This window comes from Idiotropiscis lumnitzeri, chromosome 6 (genome assembly GCF_059441095.1).
Source record: "Idiotropiscis lumnitzeri isolate Australia: NSW breed Sydney's pygmy pipehorse chromosome 6, RoL_Ilum_1.0, whole genome shotgun sequence".
NCBI classification, from domain to species: domain Eukaryota; kingdom Metazoa; phylum Chordata; class Actinopteri; order Syngnathiformes; family Syngnathidae; genus Idiotropiscis; species Idiotropiscis lumnitzeri.
Genome location: NC_142396.1, coordinates 19,012,734 through 19,040,253, shown reverse-complemented (window position 1 = coordinate 19,040,253; position 27,520 = coordinate 19,012,734). Strand labels below are relative to the sequence as shown.

At 37.9% G+C, this 27,520-nt stretch overlaps 1 protein-coding gene across 1 annotated transcript in view; it reads left to right on the top strand.

The window, feature by feature from the left end:
• The window catches only part of syt9b (synaptotagmin IXb), a 38,116-nt gene extending 18,237 nt beyond the window's left edge, over positions 1-19,879 (top strand). Inside the window, exons 2-8 of the mRNA XM_088299196.1 lie at positions 2,824-2,999; positions 4,253-4,470; positions 4,630-5,170; positions 11,101-11,221; positions 11,372-11,543; positions 11,613-11,742; positions 18,635-19,879. Of these exons, the coding sequence (XP_088155322.1) occupies positions 2,824-2,999; positions 4,253-4,470; positions 4,630-5,170; positions 11,101-11,221; positions 11,372-11,543; positions 11,613-11,742; positions 18,635-18,712 (1,436 nt within the window). The 3' untranslated portion in view covers positions 18,713-19,879. The remainder of the gene's footprint in view (positions 1-2,823; positions 3,000-4,252; positions 4,471-4,629; positions 5,171-11,100; positions 11,222-11,371; positions 11,544-11,612; positions 11,743-18,634) is intronic.
• Positions 19,880-27,520: the final 7,641 nt, after the last annotated feature.

Sequence of the window (27,520 nt, the reverse complement as noted above, 5' to 3'; positions counted from 1 at the left end):
GCGAAACTAGATTAATTAAAAACTATTGCTGAAAGTCTTGGGGCTGATCGATTTTGTTGAAGCTAAAACCCATACAAGATACAAAACACTCCTTATTTGGCAAATTCTCTTGGGTAGACTCTTTTTTCAAATATATCTGATGGGTAATGGAACACAAAAAATATTAGCGGTGCAGATGTTTTCCATAAAAATTGTGTAATCAGTCCAATTAGGATTAAGAAAAGAAAGAAAGTGATGACATGGAGGTTAAATGTTGAAGTTCTATGGTTGAAGAAATTAAAAAATATATATCACACAGTATATAGAAATAAACAATAATGGGGAAATGGACCCATCAGTAGTACAGAATGCGCTCAAGGCGGTTGTTCACGAAAAACTAATTGCCAAGACGTCATGGCTCAAGTAAACATTGTGAGGATAAGCAGTTCGGTTATTTCCATGATCAGATCCGCTTCTCCTCACGAGGGTCGCAGGGGAGCCGGAGCCTATCCCAGCTATCTCCGGGCAGTTGGCGGCGTACACCCTGAACTGCTTGCGAGCCTATCACAGGGCACACAAAGACAAACAGCCATTCACACTCCAGTGTACCAGGAGAAAACCCACACAGGAAGAATTGAACCGCACACCTCTGAATTCTGAGGCAGACATGCTAACCAGTTGCCCAATCAATAACCCATAACCTGAAAAAAATTGAGCCAATCTTTAAAGACTTCTTCCGCAAGTGTGGAAGAGGTGAGGATTTTTCATTCTTTCTACTGCAACCGGATCTTCCGTCTGTTGGAAGCAATCAAAATAAGATAAGATAAGTAAACAGAAACTGTTCCAAAAGAGGAAATGTCAAAAGCCATAATTCATTAGAAAATGGTAAGGCGGCTGGAAGCGATGTTTATTCGGCAGAGTGATACAATGTTTTAAAGACTGAGTTGACGCCAATTCTTCATTATTTTCTATACTGGATTTTAAAGAACGGTAATGTTCCTATTTCATGGTCAGAGGCGATAATTAGACTTATTCCTAAACCAGAGAAAAATAAAGAATGTTCTGCAAACTACAGACCAATGTCAGTATTGAATGTCCACAATGTCCAAAATATATGCGTCTCTCAATTTGAAACTCATTGTTGTTTGAATTAATTCACAAGGACCAAACAGGGTTTATAAAGATGGATGCTAAAAATTACACATCAAGACAATGTACAGAGTGATATGCAACGACACTCTCTTTAAATTTCAGCTCTCAGATTGAAATAGTGAAAATGAACATCCTCCCATGGTATTTGGACTTATTCCAAGCTTTATCAGTGGAGCTCACCCCAACTCAATTTGCATCATGAGACAGGGCTATATGAAGTTTATCTGGGAAAATAGAAGGCCAAGGGTGAAATTTGATAGGCTTCGGCTTTTCAAAGAAAAAGGAGGGATGGCATTGCCAAATCTTAAAAAATATTATTATGCAGCACAAATTGAATTTATGTGAGTGATCTAACTTGAATTGTTGTGGGAGGTGGAAAGAAATGGAAACTGAGCCTGGCAGTCCAATTCAGGACATGTTGGGAGACATAGATGAATTTAAATCAAAACATACACTGATGGTATGGTATCGGCCACTACGGATACAAAGAATACAACAATACGCAACAAAACTGAAGTGGATAAGCTAGCAATGCTTGTGCGCAAGTTTTAAAAGATGAAAACTTGTAATGCAGTGTCAATGTGCAGTTGGTTCAATTCAACTGGAGAATGACTTGATTTAGCCTGCTAAGTCATTTTCAAAAACTCCTGCTGAAGTGCAACCAAGTGTGTCGTTTCTTCACTGTCTCTCTCCATTTACTTCTTAAGCAGCCCGACAAGACTTTGCACTTGAGCACTGCGTTGCCTGCAGCTTTTCTTCTCCACCGCCAGCATCATTTAAACAAGATGCCATACTTTCTCTTTCATGGCTAAAAATGATTCCATAAATAAAAACAAGAACAAAAAAATCACTGGGATGGAATGCACTTAATCACTTCTTTGATACCATCACGAACCAACAAATGGTGACAAAACATTTGGCCTCTTCTTGTCTTTGTTAGTTTGTTGTGTTATTTCTTGTTTCCAAACCATTTATGTATGACTTTGCCAATTATGCTATAAAGGGCATTCTGATTGTGAAATGTTTTTAACAGCCCTGTGTAATAATTATGGAATTAGGAAAACACCCAATCTAACAATGGCCCAAGACTTTTGCACAGTAATGTATTTTGCATCCCACTCATTGGTCAACATTCATAAAATTAATTATGTACCTCCAGGATTAATATAATTTGGGAATTTTTATTATAGTGAGTTGTTATTAATTTTTTTATTTTTATTTTTTAAATGTAATTAGTTGCTATTTTAAAAAAAATAATTTTTGTTTTTATTCCATCAACAAAGTTTTAGTTTTCTTATAAGTTTTCATTAACTTAAATAACAATTAAACAAAGAAATTGTGAAATCTTTAGGTATGAAAATAGTGTACTTCATAGATTAGATGTAGTAAATTAAATAACTCAAAAGTCAAGAGAATTACTGGATAGCCCTAGTCCAGTCAATACTGCCTGAAAACAATTATCTGGCTTCGGTTGATGCTTTTTACTTATTGTATAGTATTTGGGGTAGTCGAATTAGACAAGAGACTTATATTAAAAATACTTTTCCAACAGTATCAACAGGCTCATGTAACACATATTGTTCTTTAGGAATACTAACAAATATCCCTCCCGTGAGCTTGTTTCTTTTTCTATGCTTCTGTTTCGTCACTGGAAAGACATTCACTGAGTCTCTTGCTCTCTTTTATCTCCAGATGTATCAGTGAGCCTGTTGTCTCTGCTGGTGACCACCTGTGGTCTGGCTTTATTTAGCGTCTCTCTATTTGTATCATGGAAGCTGTGCTGGGTACCTCTGAGTGGCCGATTTCTACCAGATGTCCTCAAGGGTGCTCATTTTCTGGGAGGGGACCAACAGCCTGTCCTAACAGAGGTAAAATGATAACGAGACCTTAATTGAACGTCCATTCGTTGGATATGTAGTTGGCAGACAACAATAATGAAAATTAATGCAACTTTTTACCATCACAATTAATGGCTAACATAATACAAATGAATTATCCCTCATGGGATAAATAATGCTCCCTGATTCTGAATAAGATGAAGGTCCACCAAACATTTAAGCTGTATTATACCTGTGATTACAGTGGAACCGCTGAGGTTAATTCACAATTTCACCATGTTTCAATTATAAAACCAGTATTACTGTAGAGCGAGTCATCGTTTTACAATTCATTAACTAGAAGTGTTAAAACAAGTTAACGGGTGTAAAATGTAAAAAAATAAATAAATGAAACTCAACTCACACGTTAGAGGTCTATATTAAAAATAAAAATGAATTATGTACGCACACAGTCTCTTCATGCAACTCATTTTCAGGTATATATTCTGTTCTGTTGAATGTTATTGCATACTTTCCTCATATTTTACGGATAAGCCAGGACAGAGACGCTTGTTCAGCTTTCCCACTATGCAATACAGAGGTTCTACATCACACTTTCATACTTTGGTTGTTGAATAATAAAAAAAAAAAAAAAAGTGAAAAACTTGAAGAAAAGAAAACACCCATTAAATGAATGATTACTGAGCTGTCCTGCAAGACAGACGGAAATCTCAAGTAATGCCAGCAGGCCAACCTTGCGCTGTTAATTTCTGGTACTGTTTCATAAAATTGCGGCAAAATTCCAAATCGTTCAACTTCAAGGCCATTCAAATTGAGATTGATTTTGTAGTTGTTGTAGAAAAAACAAATAAACGGACTGAAATTCTCAATACTACCCAAATTAATGATGAGCAGTGCATTTGCAGTAGAAATATTTTGGACAACATATAGGTTACGGTAGTTAGTGTTTCACATACCAATGTGGCAAATGTTATTTGGGGGGCAGCCATTTTGCCACTTTCTGTTGACTGAAAATGACATCCCAGTCGTTCAAGGCTCCGATAACACTCAATCATGGCCAAGCTTCAGAAAACAGGTGAGTAGTGATTGGTCGTTATCTGAGCCCTGAGCAACTGTGGTGTCATTTTCAAAATCTGTGAATTTAGCTGCTTAACTCATTCCACAAACACAATATTAATCAGAATACCGTGTTTAGTGGAAGTACATAGAACATTATTCTGTCAAAAACATTTTGGGGTTGTCTTCCCCTTTTAAGTATAACCGTTGATCATTTGTATCCCCAGGTGGATGGGGATGATCGGGAGTACAGTGAGGACGGCTGTATAAAGGAGCCATCAGGCCTCCCAATGGCTGTTTCGGTTCCGGAGTCAGGTCTGAAGATCAGCCACACCTCACCTGACATCCACCTGGAGACCCAGGCCAAGGTAGACCATATCCAAGCCCACACCTTGGCCAGGGACAGAGTGCAGAGGCAAATCACTGAACCCACATCATCAGTACGGTCAGTACACATCAGTTCTATTGTGATTCTTTGTGTAGGTAATAGAGGGTAAATAAACAGGATGGTGTTATCTTTGATGACTAAAATCTTGACTGATGTCAGTAGCATAGGCATAGTCATTATGAAGCCAACGGTGATAACGAAAACCTTTGCTTACAGTCACAACTCCATCCGTCGTCAGATGAACTTGTCCAATCCAGACTTCAATCCAACTCAGTTTCAGCGGCAGGATAGTCTGACTGGTTTAGGGCGGCTCAAACCAGAGCTTTACAAGCAGCGCTCTGTGGATACAGACGATGGACGTAGGACAGACAACTGTGGACGTCTCCATTTCATCCTTAAGTTTGACTTTGATCTGGAGCAGCTGATAGTTAAGATTCATAAAGCTCAAGATCTTCCTGCCAAGGACTTCTCTGGGACCTCTGATCCTTACGTGAAGATCTACCTACTGCCTGATCGTAAAACCAAGCACCAGACGAAGGTGCACCGCAAGACTCTCAACCCCGTATTTGATGAGGTTTTTCTCTTTCCAGTGGCATACGCCGAGCTGTCGAACAGGAAGCTGCACTTCAGTGTCTATGACTTTGACAGGTTCACTCGCCATGATTTGATTGGGCAAGTGGTGGTGGACAATTTTCTGGATCTTGCAGACTTCCCACGAGAAACTAAATTGTGCCGGGACATCCAATATGTCACTTCGGTAAGATAAAAATCTTTACCTGTTATTTGACAATGTGTCCATCCCTTTGTTGTCTATTCGGCATAATTACCAGTTCCACGTCTGAAAACGGTTTTCATTCTGTTGCTGTCACGATCATTTGGAGCAGTTCAGTTAACCGATGTATTTGCAGATTACCGTATTTTCCGGACAATAAGCCGCTACTTTTTTCGTAGATCTGGAACCATGCGGCTAATACCACGGTGCGGCTTTTCTGTGGATTTTTCTTTCACCGGTAGGGGTGCTCTATAGTTCAGAAAATACGCTAAATAAATCTCTATTTTTTTCTTCTCATAGGTCTGTTCTGTTTTAATTAGCAAATGAGTTGCCGTTAAAAGGCATTGTTTTAACAATTTGTTTATGTACCTTTATGTGCATTCACAGTACAAAATTGTTCTGTACATGCAGTAAAAAACTATTTTTTTTCAACATAGAAAACTGCGGCTTATAGTCCAGAAAATACGGCGTGTATATATAGGCCAGGGGTATCCAATTTGGTCAAAAAGCCTATGAGACAGGCCATCTGCTCAAATGATTTAAAAAAGGCCAAGATCGTGTCCAGAGAGAATAGTGGCAGGAGGTGTATCAATGGATATGTGTCTAATTTTCCCTCCAAGTAGAACTCATCTGACATTTCAAGAGACAGAAACACTGAAATATACTTAGAGACAGTTAATGTTTAATGAAAGCTGTATGAATCCTTATGGGTGGTGACCCAGATCTAACCAAACACAACGATGAAATGGTGTGACAGAAACACACAGACACTATATTAAATTATTCACTTGACTGTATGTATGCAATTGGCACACTGTGACAGCGTGAGGAGGTAGCATCACCTGCTAAGGAAGTGCTGCTTGAGTGTTATTATTAAGGCCGTGTCATGCAAAAAAAACAAGCAAAAAAAAATCTACTGGTTGTTTTATAACAAAAAAATATTTTGGACCCTGAAAGTGCTGTGTCTCTTCTTAATTTGAATATTTAATTTGAAAAAAGTTGAGTTAAAGTTGGATAAAAAGTAATACACTGCGGTTATTAGAATTTGTGAATGCTCGCAGTGTTTGCAGCATTTTTTTGTAGTGGGACTTATTTGGGAGTGTTTCCGGTTTTATGCACAGAGCTTTGATAGGCATGTTGCATCACATTGCCGCGAAAAAAAAAAAAATCACTTCAATTACAACATGGTGATTTTCTTAACACCTTGCTGGTTTCGCCAGCTCTGCCTGCTGAATAAGGTCAACAGAAATAGGTTACAGCCTCATGTACGGGTTAACTCTTGTCAAATACAGCTGTGGTGTCTCCAATGGCAAAGTCTGAGGATCTCAAATTTTAAAGACACACACACACACTGTATAATTCAGACTTCCTGTACAATGAATCTGTTTTTTGGTTAATATCATAGGTTCTGTATCCGTAAACACATGATCATAGTAAAGACGATCAGGGAATCTGTTTTTCCTCGAGCAGAAGTAGGTTACATCCTCTGGGATTGCAAGAAGGGACTCTGCGCTGGTCTAGGCTCTCGACTATGTGCATTAATCATAGGCACAGGCGCTCAACAATCCTGTAATTAACACACTATAGTTTAGCGTGGAGTAAAGGAATTAGGCACACAGATTTTTATATTTCATTCGTGTTTTTTTTTTTTTTTACCAGTGTTATAATACTTTAAATTGAGCGTTGGTTGATTCATATTTGCACATAAAATAATAAATGAATTAATAAATTGATCCTTCCTTTTTATTCCAAATTAGAGAAATAGAGAAAGACAGGTAAGATGCTGTAATTGCCTAAACATATTTAGTGATAAGAAATAGTGCGGTTCAAAGTTATGTTATCTTTGATGTATCACATACTTACTTACGTACTAAAATGTTATTGTTTTCTGCATTTAATACTACATATGACATACTGTATTTTCTTTAGGCACACAACTTTTTTTTTAATTCCTTCACAAATGATGACTAATTGCATACGAAATCATGTGTTTTTATTTTGTTTTTATCGTCATTTACTATCTTCTGCTAATTCTGATGCGCACAGAACATAAATGTTTAATTACAAAGTGACTTAATATTAGAAGCAAAGAAGAGTTCAAGTTGGTGGAAGTACAGGAAAATAACAATTTTCTCATAGTCTCGTGCGTTACTTTTCGCTGTTATGAAGGAATAGCCTGATTCTGTCAAAAGTCCCAACATGAGACTGATTTAATTCCTTCCACCATTATTTAGTCAGGCATAAGATATTATTTTATTGCTGGCCAGCGCTCCTTGGTCAGTATAGAACAAAGCTGGAACGAGTACGGTATTAAAATACATTTGTCTGTAAAATAATAATTAACGTTTATCAATATTTTATCGCTATTTAATCTGAATATGGCCCACACAAGCTACGATTGAAGTAGAGATATATTTATCATTCATTTGGCGACAAAGAATTGTGTCCTTCCTCCAGAAAAGTCATGAAGTAAGTGACACGGCAAGCAGCCGTCTCATCTCACTCACAGCACATGATAGCACTTGAAATGAAATGACAAACTCGTCTCTTTTCTTTTATCAGAATTGTTCTCTCATTAATCTTGTATCCGTGAGGTGACATTCTCTTTCATTCTGGTGCATATTCGGGTTGCATACATTATGGCTATTTTGAACATCTCCATCTCAAATCCCGAAGGACTAAATGTACTGCCTCCCCAGGGACATCAGTAAATATCACTGAATCCAAACTAAGATGACGGTACATAAATACTTAGTTTCACTATTATTCGCATTACACCCATTTACATTATAAAACAAGAGCACATGTAACAAACTCAAAGACCTTTGACCACATTCGTGGGCCTTGGCACTTTTCCATCAGCCCGGTTCCACACCTTGCTTGACCCTGAATAGTCACTTTTCCAGTAGACTTTTTTTGGAGCCGAAGGTTTCAATGGAGCCGATTTTCAGAGCCATTTTGGAAGTGGTTCCAAAGTGTTCGGGGCCAAGCTGGGCCGTGCCGTCATTGTCATCTGAGTGGCCGACAGGAATGCAGCAATATTTTTCATTTCGATATATTTGATGGACTGTGATGGGTGTACTCCGTCAACATCATGCAACGGCAATTCATATTTTGAATCACCACAAAAAATATGGCAGAAACCCACATGCTCCAAGTATGCAGGCTTGCTCGGTTCAGTTGATCCTGCCCAGCGCCTCTTCTAATGGAAAACCAAAGGAGGCAGTATGATGTGGTGCCAGGCCAGGTGAAGTGGTGTGGTGCTGTCTGGAGTAAATGGAAAAGTGGCATAAGAGACCAAAAAGTGGAACTAATCAATTATTTTTGTTCCAAATATAGTACTTGAACCAAATTGCACAGTTTTGTGGATATGGGTCATAAACACACTGTGAGTGACAAAGCAAAGGGGAAAATGACTGAGAAAATGTGACAAATCAAAATGGACTGTCAAAATCGATCATAGTATGAGAAAGTTGATGAAAGAACCTTACTTTCCCTCTGAGAGGTGTTATTATAAATGGAAAAGATAAACTGTCCTATCTCTCTCGGCTTTATTGGAGTGCTCAAGGCCTCTAGTCTAATTTTATTGACGGAGCACATGTGACCATAATATTGACCGCAGGCCTTGATTGAAGTGCTGAAGAGTAGTGGCCAGCAAGCACTCTGGTGTCTGAAAGCGAGCTCATTGGGTGTTTGTGTAGGAGGATATGACATTATCTGTGGAGTGGATGGCTGATCAGTTGCTTGCCTGTTTAAGTATGCTTCTGTACACAATCAAATGTTGTGTTTTCTCACTTCGAAGCAATGTACTGCATTTGTGATCAAGGATAAATCCTACATTATCATAGACACTTTATTCGTTTGCTGTAAGCATTAAGAATGTGCTCACACTTTTCTGGTCAAAACAAAGCAGCATTTAGTACATTAGTGCATAAACAGCATTTTCCTCTGGTTTTCTTTCGTTTTCACATAATCCACACAAAAGCAAAATGTGTCACAACAAACCCCATGAGATTGTTCTTTTCTTATTGTTCACGGGGCTGATGAAGGGATGTCAGCAGGAAATGATGTTTGGAGCAAGGACTGAGAGAAACTAAGTAGCACTCTAAACACAAAATTGAGATTTTTTTTCACAACTTCATTGGATAGCTGGAACATCCACTCCAGTTGTGCTCAATCCTGTTCCTTGAGAGAGACTGTCTGTGTATTTTCCCCTCTCTCCACCTGATTCAAATGATCAGATAATAAGCAGTCTGTAGAGGTTGGGGAACGATCCTGATCATTCGAATCAGGTGTGTTGGAGGAGGGAGACATCTAAAACATGCAGGATAGAGTCTCTGAGGACGAGACTAGGTGACTCTACCTAAGCAACTTGAGTGTGCACCTGCAGTTTTCTCAGTAGGATAAGGTGGCCTTTATTGATGTCTGATGTGAAGAAATGATTTTCCAGAATTACCCAACACTATTTTTGACTTTTTTCTACACTTACCTACACACTTAGAAGACATAAGGGTGTTGCTCCTACGTCAATAATCATCACCCCCTGTGGCGGCAAAAAAGCTACACTTGACGAGTATCATTATCATGGAAGGATGAGGAGGAAAGATGAAGAAGCTATGCTGACTGTTAATTTTACCTATGAGTGACATGTAATCGTGTAGTTAAAGTAAGTACGTAGGCATGTGAAAAGATTTTGTTTTTCTTTTTAACAACGAATACCAAAGAGAGCTTGAAAAAGAACAAAATTGTGTCGCATAATAAGAAAATGATGATATTTTAAAGACTTAAAAAGTGGGCAAAAATGACCTATTGTTCCCAATTAAAAAAAGAATGGCCCGTGACTGAGTGTCAGTGCAAAGTGGTGCAGCTTTGTCGGGAAAATTAGATGAGTCAAGTTAAGCATGAGGAACAATTACGATTGCCAGAGATTACATCTCTGGAGTGCGACACTCGTATGCCTGTTTGTTTGGCTACCGGATTCCCAAGCGACACGGACATCAGTTTAAGAACAGGCGCTGACAAAACAATAGAATGATGTTGGTCAATTCTGTTGCATGTTGAAAATTAAGCAAATTATAATAAACATGGGTGGCATGGTGGACGACTGGTTAGCACGATGGCCTCACAGTGCAGAGGTCATGAGTTTGATTCCGGCTCCGGCCTTCCTGTGTGGAGATTGGATGTTCTCCCCGTGCCTGCGTGGGTTTCCTCCGGGTACTCCGGTTTCCTCCCACATCCCACATCCAAAAACATGCATGGCAGGTTGATTGGACACTCTAAATTGCCCCTAGGTATGAGTGTGAGCACGGATGGTTGTTCGTCTCTGTGAGCCCTGCGATTGGCTGGCAACCCGTTCAAGGTGTACCCTTGCCTAGTGCCCGAAGATAGCTGGGATAGGCTCCAGCAACCCCCGCGACCCTTGTGAGGACAAGTGGTACAGATAATGGATGGAAGGATAATAAACATATAATTTCAAGTGTGCATCTATTTTTTAGGACACCCTGTATATACTCAAGAAGTTTGTACGGTCATGTATTTTTAGAATAGTTTTAGTTTTCTTCCAAACAGAATGAGATTGTATGAGGTGTCCCAAAATACTCAGAAATGGGTTTTAAAAATAGCCCTGTTACGGGTTACTCAGGCGACCTCCCACATTACCAAATAAATGCATCAACTGGTTATGTGTCAGAGCAAAAGCAGTGCATAAAAGATGGATTGATGGCTACAATGTTAAGTCACGGTAACAAAATTTTATGTAAAAAAAGTGTAACCAATATGCCAACTTCATTTGACTGACACGATTATTAAGTTACTGAAAGTGAAACCAATGATTTTGGTTAACATGTTTACGAGGGAAAAAGACTGCTTCTCAGATTCAGGAGGTATTAATATAAAATGTGTATATTTGTTTTTAGGACAATGTGGACCTGGGCGAGCTGATGTTCTCATTGTGCTATCTCCCCACGGCTGGCCGGCTCACCATTACCATGATCAAAGCCAGAAATCTCAAAGCCATGGATATCACGGGTGCTTCAGGTGGGTTTTTATTGACGCTACATTTCATCAGATATGGGAGATTCCAACGGTATGTTTAAGCTTTTAGTTTTTCATCAAATAAAACCCTTTTGCTGCAAGGCTATTCATGTCCATTAATTGATTTACCCGATTGATTTTGTTTACTCTTAGATCCATATGTAAAGGTGTCGTTGATGTGTGAGGGCCGGAGACTAAAGAAGAGGAAGACATCAACCAAACGCAACACTCTAAACCCAGTTTACAATGAAGCCATCGTCTTCGATGTCCCTCCAGAAAACATCAATCAAATAAGTCTACTTATTGCCGTCATGGACTATGATCGGTCAGTTACTCAACCATGATGCTCTTTTGCTGAGCAAATGGGAGCTTGAACACTTTGTGTTTCCTGTAGGGTTGGACATAACGAAATCATCGGGGTGTGCAGGGTGGGTAATGAGGCTGACACTCTTGGACGAGACCACTGGAGTGAGATGTTGACATATCCACGAAAGCCTGTCGCACACTGGCATCCGCTAATAGAGGTATGACATTTTATATCGACGCTATTAGGACTTGAGAGTTAAAGTGGACTAATCGAGAAGCAGACCAACACAGCACAGTGTTAAATTTTGGACATGGAAGTTGTTTACTGCTGTTGTTGAAATGAACTGTTTTAATATTTAAACGGTATAATAATAAAGATTATAAAACAGATCAAATCTGACTTCATGAAAGTCAGATACACAGCATGTGTTTTTTTTTTTTTTTTAATTCTATTGCATCATAATGTACTGCTCTTTTAGGTTGAAATTGGCAGAAACAGCAATTACATAACAAACAGAATGCATAGCTTTCATTTATAGTTGTCTGGTTTTTCAGTGATTTCCACAACAAAGACAGTGAGCCGTAGCTTACTGAGTGCGGTGAGAGAGCTGTTTGTAGTTCTGAATTCCCAGCCCATGCTCATTAAAAAACAGAGCATGCCAAAACAGATACTGGGCTGTTTCCTGTAAATTTATGTTGAGTTCTCAAAGATGCTTCCACGAGATAAAATATTTCAATTTTTAATATTGTTTGATAAATTTAATGCACATGATTATATTACAGGAAAGTGAAGTCAACAATAGGTGGTCACCAGGGCTAAAAAAACTTTTTTTGCTCACCAGCTACTTTCCAGAGATACCAGCCATTCAAAATTTTCACAATAATAGGGGTTATGCTCAAACAACTTTTGCTTTTTGTGATACAGATCAAAGCAGTTTCTCTGGGATCAAGTGACTAGTTGAGCCCTAAGGCATGGTACAAAGCAACGGTACTAATATTATCATCTCCGCTGTTTTTTGTTTTACACCAAATGTCTTCTGGCGTGATCAAAAAACTCCTTATCCAAGGTTTAGTATTCGTATTAAAATAGAGTTTATCATATCATCTGCATTCATCATTCGCCAGCGGCCGGGTCAACTACGGTTCGTCGCCGCTATTTTAGGACTCTCAGTAAATTTCACCAGTCTGCCAGCCTGTCATCATCAGTCCGCCAAAGTTATTTTAACCACGCTCCTGTCTCTACTAAATCGATCCCTGATCTAAATAGTGTGCTCAGACTGAACATGAGCTTTCGTTTTTTTCTTCTTCTCTTAGTTTATTGGTGGATTACAGCTCTTTGGTGCATAACTCAACCTACGGTACAGGAATGGCAAAGGGATTTGGCAGGCTATGTTAAAGCTGAGCATAGTCAGAAGAAACCCCGGTGTCCTCTCATCTCTGAAAACAAACACACGAGACACATAGTGTGTGTTTCCATCAGTCGTCAGTCTGTCAGTGCCGGACTGAGAGAGTTTGTCGGTTAGTGACGATTCTGTGGATGAATGAAACACCGCTTCCGTCTATGCATTTATGTATAAATAAATGATGTACATGTGTCCAACAACATAATCCATAAAGCAAACAATAGTTCTGCAAGTTTGGGTCCACAGTCAAAACATCATGTCATTAGCCAGTAGTTAGGTTAATCATAGTATTATATGCCGCACATCCGCTAACCGGCTTCACGTGAGGGGTAATGTTGCCCATAAAGCGGGTTATGGTAAATCTGTTTAACATTGACTTTGGAATGCTGAAGTCTGTTGTTTGTTTTTTCCTCAAAATGAGAATTCATTCTTCCAATTTACTGACTCTGTTTACCCAATAAGTGCCGAAAAAAAAAAGACTTCCGTGTTATTAAAGACTTATGGTGACTCTGAGAGAACCACGCTTGTTAACGTATTTTATGAATTTGTTGCAAATACATTTTTAAGCATGACATAATCTCATCAGGATCCTTTCATTGCCCGTAAAACACACACTTCAGAAGTTAACGAAGCACTAGCTGTCATCCTGTGTTGAGCATAGGACTTGCTGTGTTGGTTGGAGCGCAGTGACCCTGACTTCCAGTCGTGATGACGTAAGATGAGCTCCAATGTTGTCTGTAAGGCTTTTGTGGAGCGAAACACCACACTGGCTCCATGAGCAGTGTTCTATCTTCAGGCTATTCGCTTTGGCATTGGACTGAGATCACAGCAAATGACTTATTTGTGTTTCTTGACAAGAGCTACACACAACTCCAAAGGGCACACTGTGCAAGGCGGCATTTCCATTGTTACGTTTGTGCACGTATTAGGTAACATTCATTTGCCCCAAAGCCTTCCATCCAACAAAATGTCTGTTTCAAATCCAAATATGGAATCAATCTTGTTTAGTCAAACCTCTTCTGATGGAAGCGTTTTTTAATAGGGATCTGAAAAATCCTCAATAATAACGGCATTAGGAACTATTATGTCATTACCATCCGTATCCCACGCAGACTCTACGTCGTAATATTGCAGTTTATCATAATACCCTCCCTAATTAAGGATATAAGGAGATTGCTGAATGAAGCCATGCATCAACATCGATAAGACACTGTCCTTCTTCATTGCCAGAGAGGTTGAAAATAGCTGACCAGACATAGTCTGGTCCTGACCTGATAAAGAAATTAGGACAATCTTCTAAAGCTGCAGAGCTCTAGGTGTCAATGTGGCTTTGAAAGTGTGTGTATCTGTAGGCAGATGCGGTAAAACCAGCTTTCATACAGGCAGTCAAGATAATTGTTTGAATTAGCCAATTATTTACAGTATAACATATATAATAACAGCACAAAAAGTAAGGAAATTTGATTTTGGTGTACTGTTTCTCTGTTCAAAAATGGCTTATCGGCAACGAATCTTGCTGTTGACCTTTACTTTGAGCTTCTGGCTCCATTGGTCAATCGGTGTGGGCTTCGCGAATCGTCGTGCCACATTTGACTAAAAGGCCCGTGCATTAGTGTGACATTGTGATGCTCCACGAACCGAAGTTGCGGCATTGTTGACGTGAACCCCGGTACCATCTCCAAACTGAAGGCCAAGTCCCATATACTGTAATTGTGGTTTTAGGGAGAGGACATGAAGTGGGTATCCCAACATTTGGGTAGGAAAGGCTGTTTTAATCATATTTACATTCGATCTTTTCATGCTTGTATGACCGACAAAATAAAAAACTACAGCTGTCATGTCTGGGGCTCCAAAGCATCATCTGCTATGTTGTATAAGAAGCCGGCAGCAGACATGGAACACACGCGCACACACATTGCTTTTGTGCGCTGTGCCCCCCTTTTAACTTTGAGCACCTGCCCCTCCAAAGCTCTCTGCACAGCTATGGCTTCTAATTACACTTTGTGCTGACTTAATGGACTGAGAATGATAATAAAAATGATAATAATCGACTTTAGTCATGGTTCTAAACAGACAGACACGCAAAATTGATAACGATGAAAGGCTCTCCAATTCACTAAACTCATTTTAAAACCAGCTTTTATGTTAGTGAGCAAAAAGCAAAGGCAATAAAGGGATCAGAAGCTCATTTGGCTCCATTTCCACAGGAATTTGTCGCTGAAAAATAGGAGTCGTTTTACCAGCGTATCTTCTAAATACTAGGTTTCAAACTTTGGTCCTTGAGGGCGGTATCCTTCATGTTTTCGATGTTTCCATCCTCCAATACACCTCATTCAAATGATTAGCTCATCAACAAGCTCTATAGAAGACTGATAATGATCCTGATCTTTGAATCAGGTGTGTTGGAGGATAGAAACATAAACAACATGCAGGATAGTTGCCCTCAAGGACCGTTTGGAGTTTGAAACCTGTACTCTAAATAATATGAAAGGTATATTTGAGCCTTTTTTCACTAATTGTGCCTTGATTGGTGTCCATTTGAAATTGCAACCACACCCCACGTAACAATTGAAGTGCCATGGTTGGAACTTGGAGTCAGGACAATTTTCGTCAGCGTCGTTTTCCTCCTCACTTGCAAGATAGAGTCAAACTTCCTTAAGATCGGCAAAAGTCTCTGCAAGATCACTCAACATTTGCACAGTCATAAGCGGATGAATACATGTCCAAGATGAAATATTTGGCCAACCACCCATGTTCCAAAAATGTCAAAATGAAGGCAATGTTCACACACAGAGAGAGGCGAAACTATCCAGAGCTGGTTTAAACATCATGTCAACAATGTTGGGCAAGTTATTACAAAATGTAATATACTTCATATGACCATATTTACAATGTTACTGTCAGAGCTATTCAACTAAATTATTCAGGGGGCCGCGTTATCAAAAACCCAAGTGGGCCAGACTATCAGAGTGTCTCCCCTGTGCTGTGAATGTGTGTACACTTGACACAACACGCAACAGCATTTCGTTTATTTAGCTACTTCCTCGAAAAGTAGTACTTAAAAAAAAAAGTGCTTCAATTTTATGGTGACTTCTCAAATGTCAACATTTCAAAGTAAAAATAAGTGCATTATGTGCGACTGCTCATTACTTACATGTATCACATGAATTTGAACAACAACACTAAACAAGAGAGTTTCAATGTACGTATATTTGTACTCATATTTGTCTGTCCACTCCGTTTTAAACTGGCGATTTTTTAAATCGACCTTTCTGTTTTTCAGTTTCTATAGCAACATGTTTTCAGACTGAGCATACGAGCAGTGTGCGCCACGACTTACTCAGGCTTCTTCCTTTTTTCCTCCTTTTTGGGGGCAACATCCGGTGTGAAAACGCTCAACCTCTCCCGCTCTGCAATGCCCTCAATTTCATGTACAGGTTGAAGAGTCATGAAGCCGCTTCCATCTGTCCTTCCTTCCTTCCTTATTTGTTTTCTACTGTTGGTAGAGAGGCATACCACTGCACAACGCCACAATGCCTCCTTGAATAGCTCTGGTGTCGCGTAAAAAATGTTAAGTTACTTTTTAAAATGTTTAATCTGAGATTCATTGATTTAATTATGATTTCAACATTTTCAAAAGAAACTAAAGAGAAAGATAAAGATGTCCTTTAAGTACCAAACTTTCAACCACAGCTGATAGTGTCAACTTGTAATGAGGATCTTTTACGCCAGAATATAGCATGGGGAATAATATTAAATGTTTTGACTCTATGGTGGGGGATCACCACCTTTGATTAATATTAATATCAATAGCAAAAATATGGAAATGATATTTGGTCCAGTAAAGAAATAATATCTATTTCCAATGTGTTCCAATTATCAATAAAATATATATTTATTTTATGTATTGAAGTACAGTTTACATGATCATTTGTCTCACAGTTAATAGTGATTGATGAAGTAGAATTGGTCGAACAAATCAGATAGATAGATTATATATAGATAAATAGATGAAATGTGTAATAAAAGTAAAAATAAAATGGATAAAACAAATCTATTGATAATGAGAGAGCCAACATGAGTACATCTTTTTCTTTTTATTACTGATAATAATAATGATAATAATGTTAATAGTAATAAATTAATAGTAATAATGATTATTATTGCTATTACTACTACTACTACTATTACTAATAATAATAATAATAATTGTTATTATCAGCAATAATAATAATAAAAATGAAAAAGAAAAATATTATAGACGATAATACATTTTTTAAGTTCAGTTAGTTGTAATTCTCTTTACTCCATGGGGACAAATGTTCGAGGTGAATTGAATGAACAAATGGGTATAATAAATGAGCACATCTGATTCTCATTTAATGGGGCATAATATAGCTTGTCTGATTGAAGTTGCTGCAGCGAGACGTCATCAGCCAGCAAAGGTCTTGACTAATTTGCATTTACTATCCAGCAGCCAATCAGAGTAATCACAATTTTGTGTACTGCAATTTATGGAAGGTTCATTCACGTCATATCCAAAACGCACAATGACTCATAATCCTTCAAAATTCTAGGTTTGTTCCAGCTTTTGCATTTTATTTCATGAAATAACAATAGTTTATTGGGCTCACAAACGTCTCAGCCACGCAGGATGCTCATGTGAAAATTTTTAAAGAAAGAGAGGTTGTTACTCAGTCAACATTGAGGCATGACTTCTACAGGCAAGTGAGAAATTCTGCTCGGGAGGTTTGTTTCAGTTAACTTATATTGCTTTTACTTTTGCATTGTAATTGTATAATTGTTTTGTAGTGTATATAATGTATCTCCTGGGTGGAAAACTATGAAACTGAATGCCAGAATGGCGTGTTTGTACGTGTGGGTACTGAAAATGAATTCCCTACTTTCAGGAATATTGTTAACATCTTAAAAACAATAAGGCATTTTGGGTTTCGTTGCATGCATATCGAATTTAGGAGGATTTGTTCGCTGTTAGTCGTGTGTCGGAGCTGATTTTATTATCAGCATGATGGGCAACATTCACATGAAAATGATTAAAGAACATACATTGTTTTCTACTGTTGTTTTGTCTTAAAGTAAAAGAAAATTTTTTCAATTTAAATGTTGTGTTTTATTTAAGGTGGAGCGGTATGGGGTGTTTTCCCCCACCATGTTTTGTATTGGCATGAACACTAGTGGAAATTTACACATTCAATAGTGTCAATATTACTGCATTGTCAACACTGCATTTTGTAGCTGTAACACACTATTGGTATTGAACATTTAACACTGTAGTAAATGTTACTTAAACACAACTAGTGTGGCTGCATATCAGGATGTACAAAAATGCGGACCGTTCAAATGACAGCCGCCATGCGATTAAACGTAATCGGCAATGGAGGGGTTCAACCAGCCTGGAAATACACTGGCTGTTTGGTTAAATCACCACATTTGCCCATAATTCACAATGTCCAGCATACCCCTGATGCATATAGACACTTTGCCGGTGCTAAAGTGTTGAATTAACACAGGCAAATTTGCAGTGTAGGGCCGAGCACAATCAGAAGGTACCAGCGTGTCCACGAATCAGAGAAAATCTGAACTCTCGCAGATTGTCATTAATTAAATTTCCAACTACAGCATGGCAGTATTTACTCATTTGCTGCAACTAACTGCAACATTCTTGTTTTTGTTTGTGATGAATCAGTGGTCTGGACAGGGAGCAGCCGGCAGCGGAAGTCAAGGAGGATCCACCAATTCGCTGAAGGCACCACCCTCACCCTGAGTACATACACACATCTACACACACGTCCGCATGAACATTCAGCCACACGCACGCACGCACACGCACACACACACACACACACACACAACACCAAGCATCAGGTTGGTAGAACGACAGAGAATGGACCTACAAAATGTACCACGAAGGCTTATCCTTACTTTTTTCTTACTGACAAAATACTTAATAACATTCCAACTGAACTGCTGCAGTGTATAATTATTTTAGCTGTTACTAACAATATTAATAAACTAAAAAAATTGAAACTAACTTTTGTGCAAGTTAAAACTTTAGATAACTGTGACTGACGAGCTGTCATACATTGTCTCTGCAGTAAGGCTTATGAAGTTAAGGTGTGTTTAACAGAAATGTCAATGATTTGTAGTGAATATATTAGCTTTTTTTTTTTAATTAAGCTGTCTCATATGCAACGTCTCTCCTCAAAGATTATAGTAATATGTATTTGCTTCAAGAATATGTCAAGAGACTAACAAATAGAAAATGACATTCTTTTCTTTTTGAATAGCATGTTTAAGTAGAATTTTTCACAGTGTTTGGTCAAAATAAAGAAAATAGAGCCATAGTAGAGAAATATTGATGTGGTGTATTTTTCAGCAAAGTGATGCTTTTTTTTTGCAATCATTCCCATTTGTTATGATCAAACACTGTTTATATAGTGGGCGGTTACAGTTTTTACGTATTCAATTTCGCTTCTGGGCAATTTAACGGAACTATCCTAATTTAGAAATATGCCCCATATACAGTAAGTGAAACAAAATGAGGGATCGATTTACTTAATAAAAGCACTGGCAAGTAGCACCAACCAACCATTGCCAATATACTATTTTAAAAATTTTCCTAATTCGATGGTATATTTATATATACATTTAAACATAATAAACCAAGTCCAACCTTCCCACAATGACTGCTTTATTTGCATTTAATTTTGCTATGTTTTGCAAACATACATATAGTAATTTAATTTAAATTTGATCATGGACAGATCCTGGCGCAAGCTCTGTATTTCAAGAGTTGCCAAAAACAGTCAACATATCATCGATAATGATGTTCTTTAACGTGAGCTCACACCATGTTGTATTTTAAAAGCTGTTTTATTTTTCGTTTTTGAGAAAGTGTTGAAGACACAATTAATAAATACTGTAGCAGTGATGATTTGTTTTGTGTCAAATAAATGCATGCATTATGCTTAATTTGGTTTTTCTTTTAAAGCTTTGTTCGTGTCAGACCATAATGTAAACATAATCTATACCGGTTAAAATGTCTCTTTGGGTGTTATTCATATTTTTTTCTTCATGAATGGATTTGTTTATGTCATAGAAATAGAAAACGTCTTGAATGTGCCAGAGTTCATAACTGCCCTGTGAGTACACTCTACTGATTGCTGTCATCAAAAGCTCTCAGAACTTGTGATACTAATCACATGTTCTTTACTCATGGTAGTGTCAAAAATGATGCAGAGATTGACGTTGGATCCAATAGCAACAGAAATCTTTAAATATTCAGGTCTGGGATATTTACCGTAACTTGTGCCATTAAACATTGCAGCCGTGCACTTATTGTCATACAATGCTTTTTAAAATGCCACATTTCCCAAATCTGAGGTCCAGTTTAAACTTGCGCTAGTAAAACATGTTGACCCATGTATCGATGTGGTTCAGCATATTTGCAGATTTTTTCTTTGGTCATTTTTTTTAATATACTAGAATAAAGTGTAATTGCACATCCACTACAGTAGGTGGTAGTGGTGCTCTCATAGTCAGGGTGGAGCATATACTCTCAGTCGCTTAAGTCACAAAAGTTGCGCTGCTGTGCCGATTCTCCCATCAACTTAAGTGTGCCAATTGATTACCTTCCACAGGGCATAAGTAGTGCTTTGTGATTATATGATTGACATGATGACCGTGATCTCGCGTGACTAGCTGCAACCTATGAGCATAGTTACGCCATCAGATGCGGCGGCAACCAATCAGAGTCCAGTTTTCTTTCTAAGTTTGGTTCTCAAGTTGAAATAAACAGAATCCGCCAATAAATTAAAGAAGACACAGTATATGGAAAGGAAAAGTAAACAAAGATGACAGAAAGTGCCGCTAAACGCAAAGCTGATGGGCAGCCGTGACTTCTGAAGATGAAGATATTTTGACAAAAGAAGTTCCTCTCCATGGCTTTTGTGGCGGTATCTCCAGAGCAACATGGAGGAGGAAGCTGTTGTGCAAGGTATGAAAAAAAGAGGCAATACAACAAACCTGTTGAATCATTTGAACAAGTAGCACCCAAGTGTTGAAGTGGAAAGCATGAAAATGTGAGCTGCGTTTGCATAGCCTGCCCTCATAAATGTTTGAGTAAGCAGTTTAGCCGCGACTAACAAGTCGCCGACCACCGGACAAATGCTCCTATCAATTGTCATCTTTTTATCATGCACATTTGCAAGTAGCAATGATTCTAACACTGTATGTAGAATCATAACTCAAAAAATATTGTTTTCATCTTAAGATGTATTTTTTTTTCCTGAGGGTCCATTTGAAGTAATTTGCTGTTTTATTTTAGATTGTTCTGCATTTGTTAAACAGTTGAATAAAATGTTTGAAATGAATGGAAAAAAATGTATGTTAATAAAATGTTTAATTACGCTACAATTATCTTTGTGGTCAGTATCAGTGCTTTAATACTGGCCATTTTAAACAAATGAAAAAAAAAAATTCTGTGGTCCTCCCATTCTCCCTTGCCCCTTAACAGTCCCCACCCCTCGTCAACAAATGGTAGCCTTTCCATGAACAGCATGTAGTTGTCTCACCCGATCCGTGATGCAACAAAGGAGAAGTTATTTATTTATTGATCCTTTTTTTTCGAGAGTCTAGTTACGTTTTTGTATTAAGGATTATAGTTAACAAAACAATCCAACAAATATATTGTTTTCTTGGTGGTGGGGTATAGGTTAAGTGTTTTTTTTGTTTTTTTTTTGAGGTGAGGGCGTGGCCACTCATCTAGCCGGGACTGCCTCTGCCTGCGTCAGTATTTCGAAGTGATTTTATATATATATATATATATATATATATATATATATATATATATATATATATATCCTGTGCATTAATGCTTTTGACATTGACTGGCTTGTTTAGTCCCTTTCCCTGAAAGTGTTCCACTCCAGCCTAATGACCTTGCACCAGAAAGAAAGAAAGAATCCAGGGCCCACTGCACCAATCATATCAATAGATCTGAAGATCCCATCCTGATGCAGCAAATAACAGCAGTCAGGAAAGTCTGTGCAACCCTCCACGTACAGCCCACCACCAACTCGTCTCAAACATTGGAGGATGTTAGAGGCATTGGAACATTCTCCACAACATCCGGAAACTCAATGTTTGTCATGTGCATAGAATCAACCGGAATATACTCCAATTTTGGTGTTCTCTGGCAAATGTCAGTCAGGTAGCAAGGTGCCTGGCTGGATGCATAGGCTTGTGTTGCGGTGAAGACATTGAAAATCATGAGCAACTAGTCAGGAAAGAAACTGGGAGAGCCAAAAGAACAGCACCTAAAAAAACATCTCGATCTTGTGTCTGTTCAATTGGACACGACTGTAGTCATACATTCAAATCAGAACGTACTGCACCTGAAATTGACGGAGAGTGGGAGATGCAGAAAAACGGGTAGATGTTCCTCATGAATGCCACCATTTGCGGCCTACAGATAATTCTGTTTGTGCTGATGTGTAGGTGTAGAAAAACAGCTTCATTTTCATATACTCCCACACACTCCTGCTCTGCTCTGTGTATTCCCACATTATCATTACCAGATCATTAAGTAAACTGTATCCAACCATTTTTTTTTTCTAAATGTCTTTAGCAAAACAGGAATGTAGAAGCAACATTTGGAGTATCTTAATTTTCTCAGATTGAGGGAAATGTGGCTGTTTAATGAGATGGTCAGAATCTGTCTCTTGAATGATGAAGTAACTCTAAATTTGTATTTAACACCCCAACAATTTAAGCACTGAATATGTGTGAAAAACGTGCTGTACCAGACAAGTTTAAAGTCCCTTAAGTATATTCAGAGATTTGTTCCTAATACAAATCTGAAGATAAGTACTGGACACGTGCAAAGATTGAGAACTCTGTCGCAGTCATTTGTGTAGATATAGCATTACACTATTCCTCACCAATTCAATTTTCTTGATTTATTTATTTATTTTCGGGGGGGGGTGGAGGGCTTTTATTCATGGCTCAAATATAAATAAAGTTGTATTGTATTGTCTCGTAAAACTGGCTTCAACAATTGAAAAAGAAACAGCCCTGATGTCATTAATGTGTTTCAAAAATGCATGTTCAAAAGAAACTGTCCTACTAAAAGTAATTTCAATTGCAAGGCATAATTCACTTCAGAACACAACAGATATTGGTCATCTAAGACATACAAGCGCTAATAATATCCCATTGGCCCGATTCCTTGAATTCACTGCAGGTGGCACTGCAAACCTGCAAATCCGCTGGATCACATTCTACAAACTGATCTCCATTGATGGATAGATATCATTTATGCAATGATCCTTAAAAAGACAAAATCTTTATGGCTCTCTTTTTAGAAATATTTTCAGTTTTTAATTCACATTTGCTGACACATGTACACACATTTCAAATTTGTTGCAAAAGGTCTATATATAATGATTAGTGGACATCAAATAGTATTTTCTGCAAATGATAGCGCTGCTTTTGACTTAAAAACTTCATTGTGACACAGACACCCCTTGTTCAAATCAAGGAGTTTATTAAATCCTCTGGAGAGATTACATGAGCAAAAATATTTCAACCGTATGTGCTGTACGATGTACTGCACATTCAGGACATTCCTCTCGTTTTGACCTTAAGTTATGTCATTCCATCTGCACTCATTAACGTGCTAAGCAATTGCTGAAAACCCGAATTGGTGCACCCACTGCTGTGTGATTTAATACGATATATTAGACATAATTTGTAGCGCCAAATGCGCCTCTACCTACTCCTCATCTTGAGGAAAAAAACTCCATCCTTGTTTCAGTCACACACGAGCAAAGACCCAGAGGACCGCATGTCGCGGCGCACCGCCAGATGTCTTTATGTACAGTTCACAGGCCATTTAACACTTAGAACAATATAACTTGTCAGGTAGGCAAATGTGAAGAAGACTAAATCTGTGCAATGTGCAAGATATATATGTAGGCGAAGTAATGCACTTAGCCTACATGAACTCTGTCTGTACCGGTGCGTGTTTTGAGGCTGTATACATGATTGGTATTTTTCTGGAGAATCCAGCAATTACACTGGATTAAACGTTTTCTTCCTATAGGGTCTTTTTTCTACATTAGAGGAAACCACAATAGTTGGTCAAAATAAAATAAAATAATTGGTGGGTAAATGATGGAAAACACTCCTACAATCTTTTATCAAGTTGACCTCATGTTGCACCAGTTTATTGCTGGCTTCCTGACAAATTATCCTTTTAATCCCTTCACCACAAGCATGTATGTTAACACCACATGGAATATTCTTAAAGTGTCCAAGTAATATAGCATGCAGTCTTTTCCACATCAGAGGATTATAGGGTTGAGAAAAATAGCTAAAGCAATGGTAGAACATGCAAACTCTACAAAGAAAAGTGAATCCAGAACTCTTGACTTAGTTTCAAAGGAAACTTTTTTTTTGTACTGGTCACCAGAGGCAAATGTTACACAACCACCAGACAGCTTGTGTGAATCTAATAAGCCTGCTAAAGCTGTCATTTTATTAGATTTAGCCCATCTGCCTCTGAGGTGTCTATTTGTTTGAATCTTGTTTATAATGAGAATGAATGAAAGCAGTCCCCCTGTCTTGTTCAGATGATGCTCATCAATATTAAAAGCGCAATGGAGCAGCTATTTGAGCATGCAATTTCAAACAACAATGCACTCAATCATGGGCAAAAACATTATTTCAGCAATTATGATTCAGTATCAATATGTTACGAAATGTTTTTTCTTTAAACTAACAGTTTTCGTGATGGTCAAAACAAACCTTCACCAACTAGGCAAGATTATATAGTGTATTTCATACACAAGGTAACTAAATGTGCTTCACAAAATTGAAAGTACATCAGTAAAAGCATTTACAATCAAAAGAAAACAAATACATTGACAACATAGTATGCATAATTGGGGCTGACTTTAGTTCTGCTGGCATCTTATTTCATTGGTGTGCAGCTAAATGCTGCTTCGCCATGTTTGCTTTGAACTCTGAGCTCCACTAATTAACTCAAGACTGCAGACCACAGAGCCCGACTGGGTATATTGCATTCACATTTCTTTAATGCATTCAGGACCTATGCCATTCAGTGATTGCATTTTTCAATGCAATTGAGGCTAGACAAGCATGGCTGTTTATTAAATGAAGTTTTTATGCCGTGTGCAAGGGAACCAATCTACCAAAAATAAGGCTCAGTGATACCAAGAGTTTCGTCTAATCCTCTTTTCTTTATTGTGTTTTGGTTGATTTGGAAGGAAATGTTTCTTCCTCTAGTTATTTCTTTGTTTTAGACAATGGCACAACACCTTAATTGAAATGTTGTCATGTGGAGACAATAGCTATAGCTGAGTGTCATCTGCATAGCTATGTTAGTCAAAATTAGAAGAAATTCTGAAGAATTTGACCCAAGAGTAGAGGTCTATGGACTGACCCTTGAGGGACTCCACGACATGGCGGTTAGATCAGATTAAAAACTTCCACTGGTCACGAAGTACCACTTCCTCCAAACAAGACCTGAAGCCCTTTAGGATTGTTCCATTCACTTCTACTGAAGCAAGCTCATTTATTTAAAAAAAAAAACATCACACTGTTGGACCCGAGTGAGGATTGTTTGGAAAATGGATGGATGGGTGGGCATGAGCTATTTAGTTGGTTGGATTAACCTCTAGGTCACTCAGATTCAACTGTTACACTTTTGTTGAACGGAGGCACTGATTGCAAAATTAATTCCACCCACCCATCCCATTTCCTTTTCCTGTTCAGGGCTGCAGTTGAGGTGAGGCCTATCCCTGGTGATACACCCTGGTACTGGAGTTAAAAATGAATGTCAATGCTTTTATACATGTATAATATTATTATTAATAATAATACTAATTATTATTATTATAATTTGTTGGATTTATATACGGCAACACAGTGGTGACTGGTTAGGACATCCGCCTCACAGTTCAGAAGTGCAGGGTTTGATCTCAGGCTTCCTGTGTGGAGTTTGCATGTTTTCCCAATGCCCGCATGGTTTTTCTCTGGGTTCTCCACATTCTTCCCACATTCCAAAGACATGCATGGTAGGTTGAATGAACACTCTAAATTGTCCCTACATGTGATTGTGAGTGTGAATGTTTGTTTGTCTGTGTGTGCCCTGCGTTAATTCATCTTCATCTCTTTGTACCAACCTCATCTCGTGGAGTGAAAATGTTGCATCATAGCAAATCTGACTGTAGCTATTTGGTTTTGTATCGTTCGTTTTAATATATATATATATATATATATATATATAAACACAAAAACCGTACGGCATGCAATTTGGGACATTTCCTTTTTTTTATTGCAAATGTGGTTTCTTACAAAAGAGTCACAAAAGCAAAAAAAAAAAAAAAAAAAGAGGCTTGAAACCTGACATAAAAGTGTGATAGCTGACAAATCCCCAACAAAATACCTGCAGTCATAAGAGCTTTGATAATCACATTTATCAAAACAGGAAAAAGATGACAACACAATTTCCTCCGTAATAATAAAACTGAATGTTAACAGGCTACCACATTACAATATAAAAATCACACTACAATTTTAAGCCTCCTTAAGGCCAAAACTCAAATTACAATCAAATTGACAACCGAACAATGTAAATAATTTGACACTTTTGAGGCGTTGTCTGTCTTTTCACAGACTGATAAAGGCAGATTTACTCCTTTAGCTCTGCATTTAAAGTTGAATTCATAAAACTATTATCAGAGCAAAAAAAAAAATAATGTACACGCAAGTCAAATAGAAATATTGCAGTTTCAATGCTACATCGGCTGATATGACAGATAAACAGCAGTGACAAATATATGGAGATATGACGAATGTTAAAAGTAAAAACATCTCATTTTAAGTGTATACACAGATATAAGGTAAAACGTCTTTTGTAACAATTCTAACTCAAAAACGTTGATTAGATAGCAGATAAACAGTCGATTAATTAGTCTCACAGACTCCTTGTGTTCTCATCAACGGGTTCAAGAAATGCTACTTTAATATTTAAATTTAAGTATTTTCTAGCACTCAACATGGTTGCCTGTGCTTTGAGTATTATGCTTTAAATGTGACTACAATCAACTACAATCCGAGTGAAATGATGGAAAAAAATCTTTAAAAATAATTAAGAGGTTCGCTGATCATATGTACGGTATGTCTGATAATTTACTATGCAATATTAAATAACTTTTTGCTATGTTGGAAAATCCAATTTATCACATGAGGTGAGCGGTATAATTGCTCTCGCTATGTGCTACATATAAAAGTAGTGATTCGTTAGCATAGAAAGAAGAAAAGGAACGTTTGTTAGCTTTGGAAAAAAGCCAATTTGAAATTGTAGGATTATATATATAATAATAAAAGGATCGTTCTGCAACGTAAAACTAAAGATGTTTTTTTTTTTCATGCAGCTGGCCCACCGAAAGCATTTTAAAGACTCTTCACACTAGTTCTTCAAAAGATTTAGGTTGGTGACTGCTCCAGTTGAAAAGCTGATTCATTCCACTATCAAGTGGATGTC